Source organism: Eleutherodactylus coqui, chromosome 4 (assembly GCF_035609145.1).
Source record: "Eleutherodactylus coqui strain aEleCoq1 chromosome 4, aEleCoq1.hap1, whole genome shotgun sequence".
NCBI lineage: Eukaryota > Metazoa > Chordata > Amphibia > Anura > Eleutherodactylidae > Eleutherodactylus > Eleutherodactylus coqui.
In genome coordinates this window covers 266,753,590-266,777,302 of record NC_089840.1, presented here as the reverse complement: position 1 = coordinate 266,777,302, position 23,713 = coordinate 266,753,590, and the positions used below count along the sequence as shown (strand labels likewise).

Below are 23,713 nucleotides of genomic sequence, written 5' to 3'. Positions count from 1 at the left end.
GCTTGAGGAATCGCTGCTCTAACCATTTCAATGGGACAACCAGAGACAGCAGAGCTCTTAACTATCTGTGGCAGTCACATTTGAAGTGAAAGGAGCAGTTATGTCCAAGCTTGGCTGCTACTCCTTTCATTCATGGAATCCTATTCTTAGAATCAGTGGGGGTCTCATTCTAACCCCCAATCGTGTGGATATGGTGCTATTATTTCATGGGACAACAATTTTAAAGTAAAATGACATTTAAGCTTTAAGACTTTGCAACTGCATAACTGAGGCTACTTGCACCATTTTACTGCAGCTGCCAAATGTTCTCTAGTAAAGGTGAACAGAATAGAAAAATAGTGAGGCAATCCCAGCAAAAAAGACTGCGTCGTATTTTCTTTTTTTTTTTTGGGGGGGGGGGGGGGGGGGGGGGGGAGAATGTATTTAGCATATGGCAGATGCAGCAAACCCCAAGTAAAGTCATACCCAACTGGTAGACCACAGATACCAGAAAGGTTAAAAATAGGGTATAAGGTGTCCCCTACACAAATAGAGGTATATTTTGCTAAACTTAATTCATAAAACCAGCATATATTTGCAGTTTAAGGTAATCAGGTGTCTTCCTCAGTCGTTGCTGAGGGAGATGCGCCTGGATGCTGATGGTTGTATTTAGAGAACCTTAGCTAAAAGATACCCGTCAGCATCCAGACATCTGTCCCCAGCAACTGAGGAAGAGGTCTGATCAACTTGAAACAGAGACACACGTTCTATGTCTGTAGGTTGCACCTTATACCCTATTTTTTAACCTTTCTGGTAAAACATTCTCTACTAAAAAGGATTCTATAAAAATCACTTACCATGTGTCCCGATTCCACTTTAAAGAAAAGCTAGACCCAACAAACCAAAGACTCTAAATGACCACCAGAGTCAGCTTGGCATTTGGTAATGCAACTTGATAGCGGAGGTAGTTTGTCTAACCTTACATTTTAACCTTCTAAATGGATATGTTTGTTCCCCTCGTTGAATGACTTACTTAGGGTGTCATTTGAGCGTTTCACAGCCACACCAAGCAGATGTGATAAAGCTTCCCACAGAGACTTGTTTTTAAGTGCTCCAATACTTGGATTTTCCATCATCTTGTAACAGCAGCCAGTAACCATACTATTAAAAAAAGAAAAAAAAAAAGAAAAAAAAAGTTAATACAAGAATACCAATATAAAAACAGCACAACCAATCCGCTTTACCTTGCTGTCAGATTACCAAAGATATGTGCTCATGTCTCCTTGTTACCTCATATTGGGTAATGGCTTCTGCTCAGCCCTCCCTGGATCAGCCAATCCTGTAGGTCATTCTCAGATTCTGCAACACACTTGTGGACAGATCAAAAGTTGGCTGAGAAAGACCAGCAACAAATGCTAATGTAGGTCTGGCCTTACAGCGGCAGTGAGAAACTTCTGCACAACCACCAAGATTACAGACCGAGGGCAACGAGTAAAAGGTCAAACCCAGAGGACCAAGGAGTCACATTCGCCTTGGACTCATCACACAGCAGAGGACAATACCTGATTTGTACACCACTTTTTGTTTTGGAGGAGTATTTTTCATTCAAGTCCAGGAAAATAATTCTAAAAATTTAAGATAACAAACCTGATAAATTCCTCCTCTATCAGCGACATGCTCCAAAGCCGCCGAATATCCAGCTGAAGCAGATGTGTAATGGTTTGCAGAACATTCTCCCTCTCGTTTTCCCACACAAAGCCATCCGTCTTGGACTTTGCTTTCCTGCCCTGAAAGCACAAAGCCACAAGTGAGCAAAAAGCACGCACATAGAATGAATTCCCAAAAGCACAGTCCCTTCAGTACCTTTCCACTGGGCTCCACATTCCCCAAAGCAGCTTGGTAAGTTTCGACTTCAAACGCCTCCACCAGGTGCAAGAGGAGAAAACAGTTCATCTTAAGGGTGTTCAGGTGAAGATTACGCTCCGCTGTAGCTAGAGACAGATCTTCTAGGACTGAGGGAAGCTCACTCGCATGCTGAGAATTGGCTAAGAAAGGAAAAAAGGTGAGTGCTTGCAAAAGGCTTTTCATTACTTATTTTGTATACAGGTTGCCATAGAGATCATCAGCTTGTCAGAAGCAAGCCCACGGTCTCTATGGCAGGGAGAGCTGGTGCTTGGCTGTCAGAGGACAGCCAGGCACCAGCTCTTACAGCAGAGATCAGAGAAAAACTCTGATCTCTGCTGTGTTAACCCTTTAAATGCTGCAGTCTATGTGACTGCAGCATGTAAAGGGCTGTCACCATTGGACCCCGGAATGTGATCAGGGGATCATGATGGGTCTCTGTGAAAGTCCCCTAAAGGATCAAAAAAAAAACAAAAAACAAAAAAAATAAAAAAAAAAACGAAGAAAAAAAAAAACAAAAAAAACACACAACACTTGTCTCCCTTTACTTTGTAAAAAATTAAAAACAACATCACACATATGGTATCCCTGCATCATAATGACACAGAAAGTAGTTAGTACATTATTTAACCCCTTAATGACACGGTCCCTTTTTTTCTCCCCCCCCCCCCCCCACCCCTCCATTTCTTTTTTTCCTCCCCCTGTTTAAAAAAAAAATCATAACTATTATTTATTCATCGACATCGCTGTATGAGGGCTTGTTTTTTGCGGGATAAGTTGTATTTCTCGATGGCACTATATAATGTACCATATAATGTACTGAAAAACTTTTACAAAATTCTAAGTGGAGTAAAATGAAAAAAAAAAAGACATTCCGCCATCTTTCAGTGCGTTTTGTTTCTACGGTACACAAACTGCAACAAAAACGACATTATAACTTTATTCTATGGGTCAGTACGATTACTATGATACCAAACTTGTATAGTTTTTTTTGCTGTAGCACTTGTATTTTTTCTCAAAGACATTTAATTTTTTTAAATTATTTTCTGCTGCATTTTCTGCGCGCAATAACTTATTTTTCCGTCGACGTAGTTGAGCGAGGGCTCATTTTTTGCGGGATGTCCTGTAGTTTACGTTAGTGCTAATTTAGAATACATACGACTTTTTTTTCGGACTATGTTCATCGTGCTGAGTAAATAATGCACTACTTCGATAGATCAGACATTTACGGACGCGGTGATACCAAATATGTATCTTTCTTTTATGATTTAGATTTTTTATTATATTATAGATATGGCAAAAAGGGAGTGATTTTAAATTACCTTTTTTTTTTAAGTGTGAAAAAGAAAAAGAAACTATTACAATTTGGTATTGGCATAATCCTACCGGCCTGTAGAATTACTTTAATACATTATTTATACTGCTCAGAGAATGCAGTGAAAAATAAACACAAAATGCCATGCCAGAATTACAGATTTTGTTAATCTTGCCTCTAGAAAAAAATGGAATAAAAAGCCATCAGAATTTTACATGCTCCAAAAAATTAGATAAATGAAAACTAGAGTTCATCCAGCAAAAACAAGGCCTTCTAGACGCTGGCCATGGAAAAATCAAATGATATGGCTCTTGGAATGTGGCAACACAAAAGCAAACCTTTAAGAAAAAAAAAAAGTTTTAAATGTACAAAAATAGCTAAACAAACATTGAATAAACTTGGTATAACCGGAATCGTGTGACTCAGAATATTGTTATCACATTCATTATTCTGCACGCTGTAAAAATGAAATCGAAAAAACAAAGGCAGAATTTCTTTTTTTTCCCCTAATCTTCATACAATTTTTTTTTTTTTTTTAACAAATGTTATGCAATACATTATATATACCCAAAAATGATGCCATCAAAAAGTACAACTTGTCCCGCAAAAAACAAGCCCTCATATGGCCGTGTCAATGGAAAAATGAAAAAATTATGGCTCTTGGAACGAGACTTCAAAATTAGTTGAAATTACATGTTTGGCCCATTTAAAAAAAAACCTGCCCTGGTGGGTCTGACAGGGCGGTAAGAAACCCGCCACGCAAGGGGTTAAACCGCTGCGCCATTTTGCAATTTTCCAGGTATTGTGAATCCAGCAACAAGGGATGTTTTCATTCCCGTTAATCCGGCAGCATGCAGGGCAACACTTTTATTTACTACATTCTCTGCTCTATATTCTGCTTTACAGATACAGTTGGTCAACTTTAGAGCCTTTCTACAAGAGTCTACTCCACAAGCCTTTGGACATATGACCGTTTACTTCTGCATCATGCCTTTGGTTACACCGCTATTGATATGAGAGCCGCGTACCTTTGACAAGATGTTCGAGCAAGTCTTCTTTCAGGGCAACATCCACTGAGCGAAAATGGCTGCAAGAAGCCAATTAGAGAGTTATGCATCAATGAGGCTGGGTTTTTTTACCTTTGGTTTCACATAGACCAAAGAAAGAAAAAAAAAAGAAAAATCTTGCTTAGACAAAAAGGCACATTTGGTCTAACATACTGTATAATTAATGTTTGAAACATACAACCACCAAGAAGCCATCAGATTACCAAAGATGTGTGCTCACATCTCCACACCATCTCTTAGCGAGTAATGCCCTCTGCCCAGCCCTCTCCAGCTGCCAGTCCACCCTGTAGGTCCACTCATGCTCCGCCAGCACACTCTTGTTGGCAGATTGACTGAGAAAGACCAGCAATAAATGCTGCTGTGGGTCTGGCCTTACAGCGGCAGCGAGACACTCCTCCACAGCCACCAAGATTACAGACCAGGGTCATAAGCAGAGGCCTTACCCAGAGGATGCAAAGTCACATTTGCCTTGGACTCATCATATGGCTCATGGGTCAAAATGACTTCATAACCTAACTAGATTTTTAGCACAATCTTAATTAATGGAAGTTGCTTTTCATTACAATTTATACTCATCACTGTATACTTACTATATGATGCTGTACAGTGAATCAAAATGCTGTAAAACACATTTGGGACCCTGGGACCGGAAAGCAGCTTTATAAGCTATCAAAAAAAGACAATCCTAGTTATAGATACACATAGTCTAAGCAAGAAGAGAGTCATTTACCAGTAGTAATCCATTATAGGAGGGCACTAGGTCCAGGGACCTATTACATTATAGAGTCTCTAATTACGTAGTACTGAATTAATGATCTTATCTAAACCCAAAGTGATGCCATCCTATCACCAGGAGAACCCCCAAACCCAAAGAGGACGTTCCACTTTGCAACAGAGAAGCCGTGGTGTTCATAGTATGTGAAAGTTCCCCTCTGAAGAAAACACTCTCACTCTCTTCCCCACTGCTCACTCCCGCAACTCACCGCTCTCCCACGCCAGCACCCGAATCTTTAGAGACGAGCAGGCAGGTACTCGCATAAGGCACTACTTGCTCGAGTAGTTTGCCTTAGCGAGTACGCTCGCTCATCTCTAACACTTACACATCTAATCACTCAGCTATGCTGTTTAACCTCACAGACGCCAGTCGTTGCAGACTAACATTTAACCCCTTAACGCTACAGGATGTACAATAAGGGCCAGCAGCTTTGGGCTATGTATAAAGGAAGATCGCGGGGCAATCCTGCTCCATACAACGCGAGTACCGGCTGTTTCTCACAGCTGCCTTCTGCCCACAGCAGCTCCGATAAGCCGGGCCGCTCACTGGAGCCGTTAACCCTTTAAATGCCTTGACCAATGTTTAGGGGTCCCGTACGGCCCCCTGCGATAAGATAACGGGTTGCCATTACAGAGTGCGTGTCGCATCACATTATATGGCAGTAGCGATCAAAAAAATAAAATAAATAATCACAAGTTCCTATAGGGACTAAAAGAAAAAAAAAGTTAAAGTTTTAAGAAGTTTTACTAATTATTAAAAAAAAGCCAAAGTCATTGAGCGGCCAGACTGGCTATTGTGTGGGGTTTTTTCCCCACCGCTATGCCATACACGCTGCGGCTCAAAATCTCATGACAACGCTAACTGATGCATGTGCAGATGAGCGCTCCCTTTTGCAGACAGCAGCAATGCAAGATTTTGAAGCGCAGCGTGAATGACGTAGGGGAAAGCCACAGACAAGCGTACTCCGGGCCGCCCCCCTGGACCAATCTGCATGTTTTACAAGCAGCATGGGTATTTTTGAAACCACGATTTCTCAGGTAAAGCTGTATAATGAGCCATGGGATAATTCATTTCAAACACAGGTGCAAGGAATGATTCTACCACCGGGCTGTGTTCACTATGGTATAAACTGATGACCGCTTCACTTAGAGGTTTTACAGAAAAAAACAAGTTGAATTTTTTTCTCCCCTTACACAATCTTTTAGATATACTCCCATTCCCTAATTACGATCAGCACATCCGCAACAACCCGCACTATAAGGCTGGGTTCACACGGGGCGGATTTGCCACGGAAATTCCGTGCGGAATTTTGCGGCGGCAAATCCGCATGCGGCCACTAATCCCGGGATTAGCCAGCCATGTGGATGAGATTTCTCAGAAACTGTCCACATGGGACGGCAAATCTGCTGCGGCTAAGCCGGCAGAAGCTGCTGCTGCAGCGCTGATTTGCTGACCTCAGCAGGTCTATTTTGTTTTTCCCCGCTGCGGCCGCTCTGCTTCAGAACCGCCGCAGGTTTTGAAGCAGCAGTTCTCCCGGCGGAAATCTTGCAGTTTTTCGCTGCGGCCAAACTGCCGGATTTCCATCGGATTTCCCGCTCCTAATCCCAGGATTAGCCATCAAAGTGGACGAGATTATGCAAGAATCTTGTCCACACGCTGCGGACAAGCCGCAGGAAAACTTACATGTGGTGCGGAATTCAATTCCGCAGCATGTCAATTCTTTTCCGCAGCGGCCTCACTCGCCTCTATGGGGAGAGAAAGCCGCAGCGGAATGCCGACGGCGATAGAGCCCCAAAAGCCGTGGGTTGCAAAACTGCGCTTTCCCATCAGAATTCTCGCAGTTTTTCAGGGCGGCCATTCCGCTGGACTCCCGCCCCTGTGACCCCGGCCTAAAACATCGCACTCTTTATCCAGACGGTAAGTTATGTGTAACTAAAGAGTCAGCGCCAAAACAGACGTTTCAGGTCCCTCTTGTGAATCAAATCATGGAGGTCATACAGATCATCACTGTGCGGCAGCTCTGCAGCACCGGACGCCCACGGACCCTCTTAGAAGGAAGCCGTCGCCTTGTACTTCTGGTCCTGGACGACCTCTAACATACGGTACAATGTCTGCAGACTCACCGTGGAGCTCCTTGGGCAGCTGCTGGACAGGCAGCACCTCCTGGACGACATACTGGCCCACTCCGCCACTCTGCAGCAAGTCCTTAAAGGCCAAAGGGATGGTGAACTGGACGGCCATGATGGAGACCTGCGCAGGAGGAAGCATCACATTACAGGTAAGATCGTATCACAGGTGACTAACAAACCACCTCTGTACCCTGCAGGGCTGGCGTTATAGGAGGGCTATAGTGCCCCCTCCAGCAGCCCACCCTAGCAACAATGGGGGTCCACACAGCCCACACATAATGATAACATGCTTGTGTGAATGGGCCCTAATGGTCACGTGACACAAACCTATGGCCGCACCTCCCACCTCACCTCAACGGCTTGCGGTAGAAAAACCCGCTGCAAACCGAAGAACGAGCCGCCGTGTAATGAAAAGGAAGAAGCCCGAACCCCGAGCTTTGTGAGGTAGGAGCCGTACCTGAGCGGCCGCCGCTGCGGCAGCTAATGGCGGGGACGAGCAGGAAACGCGAGGAAATCCAAAGCCGCTGACTTCAAATCTGCTCCTCCCGCCCAAATGTAACCAATTGCGAAGCCGGAAGCCTCATGACGTAACGGGCAATACAGCCAATAACAGAGCCTCACAAACAGAAACTGACCAATGGCGGCATTGGACAAGACAGCCAATCGGATCGCAGAACTACTGATTGACATGACATTGAAGCAATAGGATAGTAGCAGAGAATAAGAGGCCTCATTGGATAAATCGGACTGATTGGCAGGTACAATAGCCAATAGGGAACGTAACGTAACGGGGAAGGCCATCGGTTTCGGAAAGCTTGTAGAAGGCTGAGGGCTGCGGGTTGAGAGGTTGTCGGCAGATGGAGGTCGGGAAGGTATCGCTTCTTCTTAGCCCAAGAAGCTGAGGAGACGTAGCCATGCTCCTCTGGGAAATATGCAAATAGGAAGAGAGCAATGTCTCTAAAGCGCCCCCTGGTGGAAGGCAGCAGTCTTGCAAAAATCTGTCCAATTTCTGTGCACTTTCCCCCCAATCTCCATCTTGTACATCTTTCACACATATATTAAAAATGCTGCTTAGTTTGTCTTTGTTGTTTACATTCCTGGTTGCCGCGGTTCTGTGCAGGCTAGTCGGATCGCATCGTGTAAGTGGGATCTGTTGTTCTTCATCCGCACGCAGACGTCAAAGGCCAATTTCTCTACCAAAATAGGCCACGCTGCTTTTTGTTAATTACACCGGGCCCGATGGAAGTTGTCCTACGCTTCTCTTCTACGTATTTCCCTCCGATCCCTGCGGCCCGGCCGGCGTGCTGCTCTGACTGGTCGTGTTCTCCCGGGCTTCTCTTTATACATCGCAGCGCGGCCGACTTTGGTGGTATCTGTCTGTGTGCGCATTTATAAACACGGAAAGCCCTCCCCCGCTGCAGGGGCAAGCTGCTTTAACCCCTTACGGACCGGGTACACTTTAGGGGTTTTACCCATGTGGTGGTTTTACGGCCCCACTTTTTTTCTTCTGCTGCTACTAAAACTATTGTTGCTGCGTCTTTTTTTCCGTGACATACGGGCTGTTTGTTTTTTTTTATATAATTTTTTCCCTTCTGTTTTTTAGTTTTATTAGGAGTAGAAAGTTTAATTTTTATTTTTTTTTAAAATAAAAGTTTATTCTTAAAATTAGTATATTTACACTAAAGTCCAGGCACGGGTCCCTCGTTTTGTTTTGGACGTTTTGATATATGATTTGTATGGTCAGGGATTACAGGACGCAGACGGCGGCGGTTTTGGTCGGTGTCGGCTGGGAATCATTGATGTATATATTTTTATTTTTCTTCTTTACTTATTTTTGTAACTATTGTTTTTAACAGCCGTGTCACCCGTGACGTTCTATAAGACCCCTGGGGGCATTCACATGGCCTTTTTATTTCTCTTTTAGCTGGGGCATCCATAGTAGCTCCTATTAGAGGGGAAACCATCCCCTTGTATTAACAGTAGTCACTAACAGAGCTGATCTGGGTCTGCTAGGACGCTGCAGCTCTGCTGTGGCAGGGGGCACCCAGCGTTCACATGATCGCCGTATTGAATAGTTGATGTAACACTTTCCTTCACTACATAGTGCTCACTGAGCCCGATATAGCCTGGAAAGGAAAAGGCAGAAGCAGATAAAAATCCTCTGGGTCCTCGGCTGTCACTAACAGCCGAGGACCCAACCTGATCCTACTTGATTGCAGAGGCTTTAGTCCCACGACATAATTTTGCTATTGGACGGAAATAAAGCCCAGGACCAAGTGCTGTAAATTTATGGTGCTTGATCCTTAACAGGTTAAATACATGTAACTATGGCAACTATATAAAAAATTTTATAACGGCCTGTATGACTAGAGCCTAGGGCTCATTTCTTCATGCTGCTACTATTTTAATATACGGTACAGCAGGAAGATCGGCCATGAGTGGGCAGCGAGAGGCTTTAAAACGGTTGGCCTACTGAAATCCGTTATCCCTAAGGCCGGCTTCACACGGCCGAGAAAATCACGCAAGATTTGTGCGTTACGAGACACTCAAACATGAACCCCATTCTTTTGAATGGAGTCAGACACCAGAGATTTTTTTCCATATGGCACCTTGATGTTATGTGGGAAACAAACCGTGGCATCTTGTGTGATCCCACATCGCAGCCCCATGGAAAGCAATGGTAGAACCCTATGATCCTTCGCCGCGGCTATGACAGCTGCAGCGGGGGATTCATCCCTGAAGTGATCCATGGGGCTTTCACATGGATGGTGAGGGCGATATCAGGCTGTGATTCACGGCCCCATATCACCCTCGCCCGTGTAAAGTTAGGGTGCCTTCACACTGGCGATGAAATGACACGATTTCCCAGCGCTGCGAGAAATCTCAAATTTATGAAGCCAATGCCTTTCAATGGCTCCATGCACATGTTCGATGTTTTAACACTTGTGATGAAGCGTGAAGACATAATCGTAGCATGTCCTTTGTTTTTGCGCTCTCGCCCATTGTTTCCAATATGGCCGGCGGCAGCAACACTGACCCTATTGAAAGAGGTGGGAGATGATTGCGATCCTCTGCCGCTGCTGTGACAAGGGACAATGAATGGCTGATCGCTGCTTCTAATTGGTCACAGCGCTCAGCCAATCAGAGGCAGTGCTTTCAGGAGGCGGGGATTTTTCAATCCTTGGCCTGAAGAAGAGTGGCAGAGACCTGCTAGAAGACGCACCGGAGAGGACAGTGCTTCTAAGGTCATGTATTATTATTTTTTATTTCTTTTTTTCTACAGTTAGGGATTATTTTCGGGGTAGAATTTATATTTCAACTTCCCCCTGAAAATCCTCACCGGGGGGAGTCCCCTGCGATCATCTACCACTGATTTTATTGGGGCTGTCGCTGCTGCTGGCGGCCCCATTGAGAACATCAGGATCCCCTGCTGCAGGGGATTCCTTCAGCAATCGTGTTCCATTGATGTCAATGAGGCTGGTGCTGCTGCCGCCGTCCCCATTGGTAACAAGGGGAGAAGACCACTATTACCTGCCGTGGCTGTGACAGCCACAGCAGGAGATTCCTTCAGTCCTGCAGGGATGGGAGGCCTTGCATCCAGGGCTACAGAAGGATTGCGAGAGCGATATCGGGGCGTCAATCACATCCCGATAACGCTGCCGCCAATGTGCAGGAGCCCTAAGGGTGCATTCACACAGGCAAGACAGATTGTTGGGAGCAACTCGCATCACATGGACCCCCAGTCTGTGCAAAGTGTGGGAGACGGCACATCGGCAGGTTCTATTCGCGCACATGCTGCATTGTTTCCGTCTCACATCACCCATGTAAATACTCCTATTACAAAAATGGGTTGTATTTTTTCGTGTCTCGCCCGTGCGAATCCCCTTAAAGGCTGTATTTACTCACCTGCTTGCGATCTCTTAAAAAAAAAAAAACCACCACTGTGTATATTCCTATTCACATCAATGTTTTCTAGTTTTGTGCATTTTCAGATTTTTTTCAGTTAAAAAAAAAAAGTCGCCTTCCTGAATACGGCCCGATCCACAGGACAGGAATAACTAGCTGATCGTCTGAAAGCCAATCACTGGGACCCAGAATGCCATTTGGCATGTTCCTGCGGCTGCCGCTCCTTTCATTTCCACGGGACTGTTGAAGATAGTTGAGTGCTTGAATGCTGCCATCGCCTGCAGTCCCACTGAACCGCAGGAAGCAGCAGCGCAAATGTACAACCATATCTTCCAGGACTCACTAGACCACATATCTCTGGATCGGTGGAGGTCCCAGTAGTCAGAACCTCAGCGATCGGCTACTTATCCCTTATTCTACCCTTATTTGGGTAGGTAAACCTCTTTAACCCCCGAAAGGAGTTATGACAGGAAGCCCCAACTAAGGTCCATGACACAGGAGCGTATCCCAGCCACATTTACATGTCCGTAATACGAAGGAGTGTCCTGGCCTGAACTCCAAGCATCCTATTAATCTGTGATGCCAGGACACTCTCCGTATTCCAGACACATAAATGCAGTCACAATACAGTTGCGTGTCACCAGCCCAACCACTTAGATGCTGCGGTCGCTATTGAGTACAGCTTCTAAAGGGTTGTACCAGAATTACAAGTTTTATTCTACCCTTGGAATAAAAATCTGCTCCCCCCGCACTGCTGAGCTTGTGCTAATACAAAGTCACTCTGAACAAGCAGGGCGGCAGTGTAAAGCATGGCTCATGGACAAAACAAAAAAAAAAAAAGCCGCTTGAGCCTCTAATAGGAGGGGAACAGATTTCAGAATCAAACAGACATCTAAGGTGGCATCGGTGATCACAGAAAGGCCCTAATGAACCATAAGAACAAAATTAGCAAAATACGGCTATTTAGCAAGTCGTACCCAAACATGTAACCGGCAACGGCGCGCGAATCAATGACATCACGGACGACACTCAGACGTTTACTATTAATTTATTCTTTCACTAGTAAATCAGAAGAAAACCCACGTCCAGTATTAGGCTGTAGTGAGGATGCACCGGGACATTGTGCAGGGGGCGATCGCACCATCAAAATGACCCAAAAAGTACAAAAATTAGTGTTCCGATGAGAATGTGAGCGGCAGACAAACAGTTAATAGTCCGGATTATGAAACAACCCAAGTACAACAGTATTCTTGGCCCTGAAGAAGTAATGCCGCCCCACCGATACTGCGCCATTAGTGTGGAGACGAACGCACACGGACGGGGCGTCCTAATGACAGTCGCTGCTCAAGTGCTCGCAGGTTATAAATGTCCAGTCAGAAGGAAGACGAAGAACTCAGCACCAAAATAAAGTAGCGGGAGGACAGAATCCCAGTGGAGGGCAGGAGCGACGTATTTTAGGTTCGTTGGCCCTTTTCTACGGCTCAATTGTTGGGCAAACAAACGTTCGTGCCCGGTACCCATGCCATGTATAATGACCTTAAGGGCCGAGGACTGGGGGGTTGTAGATGCCAAGGTGGAGGTAATAACTGCAGATGTCCAAGTGGAAATAAGGGTAGATATCCTGGAGAGGGTGAATGGAGGTAAGAGAAGATTTCTGCGTGGAGTAAAGGCTGGTCTAGATGAGTGAGATACAGACTGATGTCCATGTAGACCAGAGTAGAGGGTAAACATTTGGAAGGAGGAGAGTAAACTACTAATTGCCGATTCTCAGGACGGGACATAAATATTACATTGGCGGGGTCCAGCTCCTAGTACCTTCTTCAACGATCTGTTTGAACTTGTGCACTGAGCTGATTTCTACAGGAAGCAGACAGCTCTGTTCTCACTGCAGTGGCGAGTCTTGGTATTACAGGTATTGAAGAAAAATGTATCCAGCAAGAGAAACCAATAATCTTGTAGACATGATACCTTTTAATGGCTAACAAAAATACATGACGTTAATGCGAGCTTTTGGACTTCGAGTCTTTCATCAAGGCATAATGAAGTGAACGGGAATCTTGTCTGCACACCCTGCCCAATGCAGTGAGAATAGAGCCGTCTGCTTTCTGCAGAACAAGTGCAAACAGCTCAAAGAAGGTCCTGAGCGCTGGACCCCGCTAATTTAATATCGATGTCCCATCCTGAGAATAGGCCATCAGTAGTTTACAACCGTACAACCCCCATGAAGAGCAGAAGTCAGGGTGGAGTAAGACTTAACGCACTGTTGGAGACAAATGGTGTACAGGCAGAGGTGGAAGCAGGGAGGAGGTAACACGTTTGGCACCGGTTATGTTCTGTAGTGTTTTGCTACTTAAGTTTTAGTTAGTAGAATATGTAAAAATAAAAAAAAGGAAATAAGTGGGTGAGGAAGGCAGATACAGAACATTATCTGGAGGTAGTTCTCATATCAAGGGTAAGTGTGTAACAAGAAGTGAGAGACTGGCGAGTGTCCTGTACAGAGAAGGGATGCAGTCAGTAACATGGGAGGGGTGAAGCAGACATATGAAAGCCGTAGATGGGAGAGGGGACAGGACCCAGCATGAATGACAAGGCCGAGGCTGCACTGAGAGGGGTCTCTGGTGACGCTCGGCTTGTCATACGGCTAATGCCGTCACAATAAGAGAGTTGCCTCCTTATGAGCAGCAAGACAACAGCACCTGGAGGTAACGTCTAATACTGTCAGCGATCTGTAACTGTCCTCCGAGGATACACACAATGAAGCAGGTAGCACCCACACCCTTAAACTTGCTGCCGTCTCCCCTCGGGAGCGTCCGCAGAGCACCTTATTTCTTCTTCCTCTCCTGAGAGCAGCGGGGACAGTACCTGCAGCGAAAAGAGAGGACAATGAAAACTGGATATAAAAGGAACAGAGGACAAAAGCCTGCAAGGAGATAGACGACAGGGTGCTGGGGAGAAGCAAGGAAGACAAAGTGGTGGCACGGAGAGCGAGAAGACAAACAGAGAGGGACCTGGAAGACAAAGTGGTGGCACGGAGAGAGAGAGAGAGAGAGAAGACAAACAGAGAGGGACCTGGAAGACAAAGTGGTGGCACGGAGAGCGAGAAGACAAACAGAGAGGGACCTGGAAGACAAAGTGGTGGCACGGAGGGAGAGAGAGAGAGAGAAGACAAACAGAGAGGGACCTGGAAGACAAAGTGGTGGCACGGAGAGCGAGAAGACAAACAGAGAGGGACCTGGAAGACAAAGTGGTGGCACGGAGGGAGAGAGAGAGAAGACAAACAGAGAGGGACCTGGAAGACAAAGTGGTGGCACGGAGAGCGAGAAGACAAACAGAGAGGGACCTGGAAGACAAAGTGGTGGCACGGAGAGCAAGAAGACAAACAGAGAGGGACCTGGAAGACAAAGTGGTGGCACGGAGAGAGAGAAGACAAATAGAGAGGGACCTGGAAGACAAAGTGGTGGCACGGAGAGAGAGAGAGAGAGAGAGAGAGAGAGAGAGAGAGAGAGAGAAGACAAACAGAGAGGGACCTGGAAGACAAAGTGGTGGCACGGAGAGCGAGGAGACAAACAGAGAGGGACCTGGAAGACAAAGTGGTGGCACGGAGGGAGAGAGAGAGAGAGAAGACAAACAGAGAGGGACCTGGAAGACAAAGTGGTGGCACGGAGAGCGAGAAGACAAACAGAGAGGGACCTGGAAGACAAAGTGGTGGCACGGAGAGCGAGAAGACAAACAGAGAGGGACCTGGAAGACAAAGTGGTGGCACGGAGAGAGAGAAGACAAATAGAGAGGGACCTGGAAGACAAAGTGGTGGCACGGAGAGAGAGAGAGAGAGAGAGAGAGAGAGAGAGAAGACAAACAGAGAGGGACCTGGAAGACAAAGTGGTGGCACGGAGAGCGAGAAGACAAACAGAGAGGGACCTGGAAGACAAAGTGGTGGCACGGAGGGAGAGAGAGAGAGAGAAGACAAACAGAGAGGGACCTGGAAGACAAAGTGGTGGCACGGAGAGCGAGAAGACAAACAGAGAGGGACCTGGAAGACAAAGTGGTGGCACGGAGAGCGAGAAGACAAACAGAGAGGGACCTGGAAGACAAAGTGGTGGCACGGAGAGAGAGAAGACAAATAGAGAGGGACCTGGAAGACAAAGTGGTGGCACGGAGAGAGAGAGAGAGAGAGAAGACAAACAGAGAGGGACCTGGAAGACAAAGTGGTGGCACGGAGAGCGAGAAGACAAACAGAGAGGGACCTGGAAGACAAAGTGGTGGCACGGAGGGGGAGAGAGAGAGAGAGAGAAGACAAACAGAGAGGGACCTGGAAGACAAAGTGGTGGCACGGAGAGCGAGAAGACAAACAGAGAGGGACCTGGAAGACAAAGTGGTGGCACGGAGAGCGAGAAGACAAACAGAGAGGGACCTGGAAGACAAAGCGGTGGCACGGAGAGAGAGAAGACAAATAGAGAGGGACCTGGAAGACAAAGTGGTGGCACGGAGAGAGAGAAGACAATAGAGGGACCTGGAAGACAAAGTGGTTGCAATGAGAACGAGCTAAGAGTTAAAGCAAGGAAGACAACATGGTGCCATTGAAGAGAAGAATACGGTTGGTGTCACTGAGGAAAAGAAAGAATGGGAGAAGGGGAAAAAAAAAAAGAGTAACAATGACAACACAAAAAGTAGCACTAAGGAGGGGTAAGCAACATGAAGAAGTGCAAGACGCAAAGTGGTGGCACTGCAGATAAGAAGGGAGGCAAAGTGGTGGCAGTAGGGAGGAGCAAGAGAGACAAAAGAACTGTGATGAAGGCGAGTAAGAAGAAGATGGCATAAAAAGCCAGAAGCCACAAAGTGATAGCATCTTAAGGGGTTTCCATGACAGTACTACCGAGAACCCATCCTCAGAGTTGAACATTTTAACCCCCCAAAACCAATCAAATAGGACCATGAAACTCACCATTTTCCACGAGGTTTTGTAGCCAGGCCAACACAGGCAAAATGAAACCACTCGATGGAGCACTGAAAGAAGAGCAGAAGCAGGTAAGGATGGATGTACACACGACTTATACAAGTGCAGACATAGCGGGACGGAGGATGGAGGTCAGCTGTTTATATGCCAGCAGTGTGCAGAGTCTTTACATGGATGGATATAAAATAACTGATGGCCATTGGTGCTGTCCCCAAGATCCCTGACTTTATACACACACTCTTCCCTTCAGCTGCCTGAATCAGCAAGGACGCAGTATCTGAATGTCAGCCCCTCTGCTTTCCCAGGACGATTCAGGCATTCAGAGACATTCTGGCCAAATGGTTAGTAAACCCACTATAATGTGTGCGTAGTGAGTGCAGAGACAGACATGCTGTAATGGCAGGAGAGGCAGAGACTGTGGAGATCATTATCACAGTGTCTGCAGATCTGTCGGCCTGTAAATGCACTGCAGCTACCTGTGAAGATAGCCCCTCCGTCTGTTGCTATGGAAATATCCCTGTTATTAAAGAGCTCAGTACCCAACAACAGAGAGTGGATAGCAGAGAAGTTGGAAGGGAGACCCCTAGTGGCAGCCACTCAAAACATGATTTACAGGGGGGGGGGGGGTAAAGCAATATTTTTATTGCAAGTATATTACAGGAATGAAGAGACTAATACAGGCTAGTAGGTGGGCAGAAATTGTCTGAGAAGTTGGTGCCCCTTTAAGGCAAAGCTGTACATGAAGGCACTTACATCTGGATTGTCACAGCCGATCATTTCTCCATAGGACACCTGGTGACACAGGCAGTACGTGGGCTCATTGGGGTCCACGGGCATATCCAAAACATCAGAAGGGTGCACTTTCCCGAAATTAGTTGCAGGAGCACCGTATTCTGCCCTGAAAAGGAACAGAGTGGTGTAAATTCCACTAAATGTAGAAATCGTTTTGCAGGCATATCGGCCCATGCGGACAGGAAGCTTCTTGTAGTTGTTAGAGGGAAGTGCTGACATGTTCTGACCAGTTGATGTAAAGGGTTCATCAATTCATGCTGCTTGTGCCAATACCAACCTGGGCAGCTGTTATGTGTAAGGAGCTGTCAGCTTCAGGCTCCGTACACACCGACAGTGGCCCATAGAATAGCCAATAGGCCGGGGGTTCCAAGGAGCTGACCCCCTGCCGATCAACTATTGATGTTCTATATTGGGGATAGGTCATCAATAGTTGATACCTGGACAATCCCTCTAATTAACACCAGTTGCCAACACCCTCCAAATTACAAATCACTCACGTCTGAACCAATTTGATCTTCTTCTGGCCGCTCTTTGCCGTCTCGTCGTCTGAGTTCTTCACCTTTGATCTGACCTTGGGGGCTTTCTTCTCCTTCTGTCCTCTGCCTTCTGCAGGAAGGATAATCAGAGTGTTATCCCAATGTTGGGGCGAGAACAAAAGGGGTGAGGGGCCAAATCTGGAGGTAAGAAAAAAGAAGCGGTGATGTACTGGGAATGGTTATCTGTTACACGAGTGAGAACTCCACCAGCCCCATAGAGGAAGCGAGAGCTGAAGATCTTCCAGGCCAAGTCTGGTCAAAAAAGGTCCTATAAATTACATGTATGAATCTAAGGATAAGTAATGTATGTACAGAGTGACTCCAGCAGCAGAATAGTGAGTGCAGCTCTGGAGTATACAAGATGTAATTCAGGATCAGTAATGTATGTACACAGTGACTCCATCAGCAGAATAGTGAGTACAGCTCTGGAGTATAATATAGGATGTAACTCAGGATCAGTACAGGATAAGTAATGTATGTACACAGTGACTCCACCAGCAGAATAGTGAGTGCAGCTCTGGGGTATAATACAGGATATAACTCTGGATCAGTGCAGGATAAGTAATGTATGTATACAGTGACTCCACCAGCAGAATAGTGAGTACAGCTCTGGAGTATAATACAGGATGTAACTCAGGATCTGTACAGGATAAGTAATTTATGTACACAGTGACTCCACCAGCAGAATAGTGAGTGCAGCTCCGGAGTATAATACAGGATGTAACTCAGGAGCACTACAGGATAAGTAATGTATGTACACAGTGACTCCACCAGCAGAAGAGTGAGTGCAGCTCTGGAGTATAATACAAGATGTAACTCAGGGTCAGTACAGGATAAGTAATGTATGTACATGGTGACTCCACCAGCAGAATAGTGAGTGCAGCTCTGAGGTATAATACAGGATGTAACTCAGGATCAGTACAGGATAAGTAATGTATGTACATGGTGACTCCACCAGTAGAATAGTGAGTGCAGCTCTGGAGTATAATACAGGATGTAACTCAGGATCTGTACAGGATAAGTAATGTATGTACACAGTGACTCCACCAGCAGAATAGTGAGTGCAGCTCTGGGGTATAATACAGGATGTAACTCAGGATCCGTACAGGATAAGTAATGTATGTACACAGTGACTCCACCAGCAGAATAGTGAGTGCAGCTCTGGGGTATAATACAGGATGTAACTCCGGATCAGTACAGGATAAGTAATGTATGTACACAGTGACTCCACCAGCAGAATAGTGAGTGCTGCTTCGGAGTATAATACAGGATGTAACTCAGGAGCACTACAGGATAAGTAATGTATGTACACAGTGACTCCACCAGCAGAATAGTGAGTGCAGCTCTGGAGTATAATACAGGATGTAACTCAGGATCAGTACAGGATAAGTAATGTATGTACACAGTGACTCCAGCAGCACAATAGTGAGTTCAGCTCTGGAGTATAATACACTTTGGATCTATATAAAAAAAACTATACAGTGATTTTTTTTAAAGACGGTCACTTCTAGGGGAAGAGAGACAGAAGGATCAGGCAGACAACTCATTTCCTCACTCTTTTTGCCTTTGCTGGAGCAGCTGTCATAGTCACTGGATTCAATGTGCTTCTCTTTCAGATCAGCTTCAAAGCGAGCGAGGTCCGTGTCCAATCGCCGAATGTGCTTGTCCACCTGGAGAGCAGAAGAACAATAAATCACCTAAACATCCCAAAAGAAGGTTGTATTTACACTTCATGGACACGGATTATATGACATGGTTTCCTGGTGATCAGTCGTCGAATCTACCGTTTTGTACATTATGCAGTAAGAAATACAGCAATCCGAAGTCTAATAAATTAGAAAGGCTGATAATCTGGCAACTGATCCAATCACAGCACTCCTATAGGATGTGGCGTATCACAAGCCAGAAAGCCAACCACGCTATTCTGTCCGCCATAAACAGCGGAAACAAATAGAAGCCTGGTCAAACGGAAAGCAAAGGGTCCATCTTTAGTCTCCGTTTGACTGATTAACCCTTTACAGTCCAATTTGTATCCTGGTTTTCCCAGGGGGCTTACTTTTTTCTGCCGTTATACAATGGTGCTATCTGCTGGCTAAAGCCAGTACTGCATGAGGTGACACATTGGATAGGCTCCGACACCAGAGAGGCTGGCAATATACAGTAAGAGAACCCCGACGGACGTCTTCCAACATCGGAGCTGTACAGCCTTAAATCATAATGTCTTCAGAGGTCAGACAGTGGATTGGAAAGGCTTAAAGCCTATGGTTCCACACAGAGTTCCATCTGGATGCCACTTTCAGTGAACGGCTGGGTATATAGTGAAACGCAGTGCGATCGCAGCCTCCGCAGCAGAGTTTATGTTATCTTAGGCTACATAATCTCCTTACAACTAAGTGCTATAGAACGATCAATGACCATTCCGTAATCCAGAATCCATTACATTCATCACAACGGTCCCGGATTAAAGGAATGTCACTTACCATTTCATACGTCTGCATGGCCAGCTGCACTTTGTCGTCTCCGTACTCCTTGCATTTACTGTACGCCTCCTGCACTTGTCTGAGGAGCTGCAGCTTCTCCTCGGAGCTCATGGTGCGGGCGCCGCTCATATACTGACAGGACAGGCGATCTATGTGACATTTCAGATCTGCAGGCAACAAGCAAATATTTGAGAAAAAGAAAGCAAGTAACATCCACCGATCAGCAAATTAAGGGAGCGCCTGGAGGGGTCGCCGGGAGTGTTTGTTCTACTGATGACTCGGGACAAAGTTGTTTTCAAAACATAGTGAAATTCGTCGCTGCAGAGATCCGCGCCAAAATCTGCACGTCTAAATGCTGATTTTTATGCGGAATGGTTGGCAGAATTAAGCCATTTTCAATTTTGCATCAAAAGCCGCACAGGAGATAAGCAGGTTTTGGTGCAGAATTTTCCATATGGCAGTAAATTCCGTGACCAATTCCATCCTGCGTCAAAGACCCCTTAGCGTGCCGCTACACGGGTGCCGCCTAACAATTGTCAGGAAGAGACGAGCCCTAGCGGCATCAGATAGCGTTTGTGGCGCATGTTCTATTATTGGGCATGTCAGCATTTTTAAATGCCATGCGTCGCCTATTGAAGTCAATGGGCAGAGTTTTCAGTGCTGCAGAACCTGGTGCCACGTTTTTGACAGCGCTAAACGCCCTAGCTACACTACCTGAAAAAAAAGGAATACTCACCTAGCTGGCGCTGTCCGGGTCCCTGCCGCTGCTCTCCGGCACTCCTACAGGCTTCGGTGAAGTTGTCAGTCTCTGACAGAGCATTGCATGCGGGTAACAGGGTTGAAAACCCCACCTCCAGCAAGACATTGCTCTGATTGGCTCTCGGGTGCCATGTTCAGCCAATCAGAGCCAGCGCTCGATGAGCCAATCACAGCCATTCAATGAATATTGGAGTAATCCTTTTTTTTTCCCTCCGCTTTCTTGGCTATGTTTTCAGCTGTGCTGAAAAGGCAGCCAAAACGCTGGCAAAATGCATGGCAGCGCTGCGGAAACTGCAGTAACCGCCCGTGTGAGGGAGGCCTCAGGGTGCTATTACACCGCGGCGTTTCTCCACTGCTAATTGTAGAAGATACGCTGATTGTGGATGGCATCGGGACTCATCAATGGGATGGAACTGACAAGTCCAGGTGCCGACCGCAATTAGCATCGCTCCGCTTGCATTGTGTGTAATAGCAGCTGTACTGGACTGATTGATATCTCTGAGCTAGAAGTGACTCGGGGTTATACTGGGGGGCTTAAAGGGGTCTTCTGCCCTCTTTTCCACTGATGACCCATTCTCTGGATAGGTCATCAGTAGTTGATGGACAAGGGTCTGCTGCTCTGGACCCCGTCCATCAGCCGACTGTCCAGCCTGCTGTCATCAGCGGACACCGTCTGAGCTGCTGCACTGCGGGCCGGTCGATCAGCTGATGTCAGGGTGCCGAGCGTCGGCCCCATTGAAAGCAATGGGAGGAAATCTGCGATGCTCTGCCGCGCCTGTGACAGCTGCACGGAGGATCCCTGCATCCCCCTAAATGACGTGAGGCCGTATTCAGATGAAAATAGGGATTTCACATGGATGGCGGCATGGACCGCATCGCCCATTGTTCTCAATGGGACAGTAAAGCACATTGCATGCCATGGGCGCGGGTGCATGCCGATCCTCTAACACGCCTGAAAGCCGCGCTTATTTCTACGTCAAAAACCGTCGCGGAAAATGTAATACGGCTTTTTAATCCACATGAGATCACAGGTCACGCGCCCGCCTGGCAGCCGCACCCACCTTCTGTCCGCTGGTCCAGATCCCTCATTAGCTGGAAGTTCCTTTGGAGCTCAAAAGGCAAATTCTCAATACCTGCAAGGAGAATCACAGCGATGTCAGCGGGCGGTCGGGGGCGGGCGCACCATACTACCACACTCTGCGCTTCACGAGCTCTGCCTGCTGTCACTGAACAGGACCTCACCCACTTGTGGGGCACAAGATGCCAGCCCTCCGTGGGACATTCTCTTGTATGTTACTAGATATCACCGGGCATCGGTGCCCGCTGGAATACATAGATTGTCCTCCGGCTTCCTGCTGTGTTTTGTGGTACAACCCCCATCGTGTGCCCCAAGATACCCACTCACTTCCATGTGGCATCTCTGATTGTTGTCCCCCTTCTCTGTGCCAGTTCCAAGCATACTGACCGATCTCTGCATGCCAGTCTTCAGAATGTCGCTCACTGTGCTCTTTGAGATCATGCACGGTATGTGCCAGCTGCAAAGGTTCATCCCCTTTTATGTGCCACCACCAGAATATTGCCTTTTCTCCCGTGCCAGTCCCGCTATACTGTCCCTTCACCCGTGCCAGTCCCGGTATACTGCCTCTCCACCTATGCCAGTCCCTGTATACAGTCCTTTAACCCGTGCCAATCCCGTAATACTGCCCCTTCACCCGTGCCAGTCCCACTATACTGCCCCTCCACCCGTGCCAGTCCACCCTTTTATCTATGCCAGTCCTAGTATGCCACCCCTTTCTCTGTGCCAATCCTGGTTTGGTGTCCCTTTCCATGTGCCAGCCCTGCTGTACCACCCTCTTACCTGTGCCAGTGCACTCTTGCCCCTTTCCTGCCCCCTCCCTGTGCCAGCTCCCTGACTCCTCCCTCCCCAGTATCAGCTCCGGGGACATCACTGCGGACCCCTCACGATACTCCCCTCGCCCCGCATCACTCACTGTCTAAGTAATGCTCCAGGTACATGCCAGCCGCCATCTTGAGCGACAAACAGACAACTTCCGCCGAGCAGGCTTAGGGCCCCTATGGTTTGTTTAGCGTCGCCATCTTGTCGGGGCCACAACAAAAAATCCCCCCTTCATCCTTTGTGTGGTACCTGCAGCGCTCCGGCCACTAGAGGCCCCGTGACGAGATCCATTTCTGTCTCCAGCAAAGGAGGCGGCGGCGCCATTTTGTCGGAGACCGCGGAGTGTCCGCTATTGTTCCACAGTGTGTGAGAAGCGTTGGACAAACTCTGATAAAATGCCCCAACCGTGTACCACCACACTCCACAGTCCACTGTAGTCAACATGTGGCTATTCTGGGACTTGTAGTTCGATTCAATAGAATTTCTCTTACATTGGGAGGTTTACATATAAAAACGTCCTCAGTACCCAAAGTAACCAATCAGAGCGCAGCTCTCATCTTGTAAGCAGCTTTGCAGCAATGAAAGCTGCGCTCTGATTGGTCGCTATAGGCAACAAGGTTTCTTTTCCTGCTATTTCTGAATAATGAAGCCTAATGAGTAAGCTGGATTTGTAAGACCTGCTCCCATCAACGGGTGCGCCAATGTCAAACACGAATGAGACCGCGTGCCCAAGGACTGCCTGAATGAATTTTAAAGTTTTTCTTCAGGTGACTAAACTATCTCTGCAGCCTGCGACATCAAGTAGATCGTCACGGGAATAGCTCGGTCCCATTCAGCTTCCATACCAGGCACAACCACTATACAATGTACGGCGCTGTGCCCGGGACAGACTGAAGCAGCTGTGGCGCTCACCTGAGCACCACCGTCAGCTGACCCCGACGAAGGACTGTTGATGACCAAGCCTGAGGATGTCATTAATAGTGCAATCCTGGAAAACACCTTCAAGGGCTCCTTCACATGAACATATGCGCATGCCTCAGCACTGCGTTTTTTCAGGGCGAATTATGCGTTTTTGCATGCGTATCGGCGCATTGTACTGTACTTTTTTTCACCCACGGGGCATATTTAGTTGCGCACGGCAAATAAGGTTCACCGCTTATAATGGCTAAGGAGTTCAGCCGTGTTCTTTATCTGGCGGTATTACACAGCGTATCGCACATCT

The 23,713-nt window shown here is 46.9% G+C and overlaps 2 protein-coding genes and 2 non-coding genes across 8 annotated transcripts in view; all 4 read right to left on the bottom strand.

Annotated features, from left to right (window-relative positions):
* The window catches only part of NCAPD2 (non-SMC condensin I complex subunit D2), a 41,762-nt gene extending 34,046 nt beyond the window's left edge, over window positions 1-7,716 (bottom strand). For all 3 annotated transcript variants that reach the window (XM_066601285.1, XM_066601286.1, XM_066601288.1), the window contains exons 1-7: window positions 7,625-7,716; window positions 7,162-7,288; window positions 4,854-4,929; window positions 4,225-4,283; window positions 1,843-2,024; window positions 1,627-1,766; window positions 1,013-1,140 (exon numbers count right to left, since the gene is read on the bottom strand). In XM_066601285.1, coding sequence (XP_066457382.1) covers window positions 1,013-1,140; window positions 1,627-1,766; window positions 1,843-2,024; window positions 4,225-4,283; window positions 4,854-4,929; window positions 7,162-7,279 — 703 coding nt within the window. In that variant the 5' untranslated portion in view covers window positions 7,280-7,288; window positions 7,625-7,716. The remainder of the gene's footprint in view (window positions 1-1,012; window positions 1,141-1,626; window positions 1,767-1,842; window positions 2,025-4,224; window positions 4,284-4,853; window positions 4,930-7,161; window positions 7,289-7,624) is intronic.
* Window positions 1,226-1,529, bottom strand: LOC136626842 (small nucleolar RNA U85). The gene has a single exon (XR_010792690.1). It is a non-coding gene; the product is annotated as a small nucleolar RNA U85 (small nucleolar RNA).
* LOC136626841 (small nucleolar RNA U85) lies at window positions 4,453-4,750 on the bottom strand. Its single transcript, XR_010792689.1, has one exon. It is a non-coding gene; the product is annotated as a small nucleolar RNA U85 (small nucleolar RNA).
* Window positions 7,717-12,105: 4,389 nt separating the features above from the next.
* Window positions 12,106-22,742, bottom strand: ING4 (inhibitor of growth family member 4). Of its 3 annotated transcripts, none has more exons than XM_066601282.1 (8): window positions 22,586-22,742; window positions 21,656-21,727; window positions 19,836-20,002; window positions 18,911-19,025; window positions 17,317-17,425; window positions 16,781-16,925; window positions 16,016-16,077; window positions 12,106-13,935 (listed from the first exon to the last, which is right to left on the bottom strand). In XM_066601282.1, exons 1-8 carry the CDS (start codon window positions 22,620-22,622, stop codon window positions 13,896-13,898), a joined length of 747 nt encoding a protein of 248 aa, XP_066457379.1. In that variant the 5' UTR covers window positions 22,623-22,742; the 3' UTR covers window positions 12,106-13,895. The 3 variants fall into 3 exon arrangements, with proteins under 3 accessions (XP_066457379.1, XP_066457381.1, XP_066457380.1); XM_066601284.1 differs by lacking the exon at window positions 22,586-22,742 and adding an exon at window positions 22,453-22,487; XM_066601283.1 differs by lacking the exon at window positions 22,586-22,742 and adding an exon at window positions 22,000-22,345.
* Window positions 22,743-23,713: the final 971 nt, after the last annotated feature.

What these genes read in the sequence shown, in the direction of transcription:
- ING4 (XM_066601282.1), bottom strand. Translation starts at nt 22,622, where the DNA reads ATGGCGGCTGGCATGTACCTGGAGCATTACTTAGACA. An exon ending in TCTGGACCAGCGGACAGAAG is followed by an intron (nt 20,003 to 21,655) that starts GTGGGTGCGGCT and finishes TGTTGCCTGCAG; the next exon opens with ATCTGAAATGTCACATAGAT. An exon ending in CTCCAGCAAAGGCAAAAAGA is followed by an intron (nt 17,426 to 18,910) that starts GTGAGGAAATGA and finishes TCCTTCCTGCAG; the next exon opens with AAGGCAGAGGACAGAAGGAG.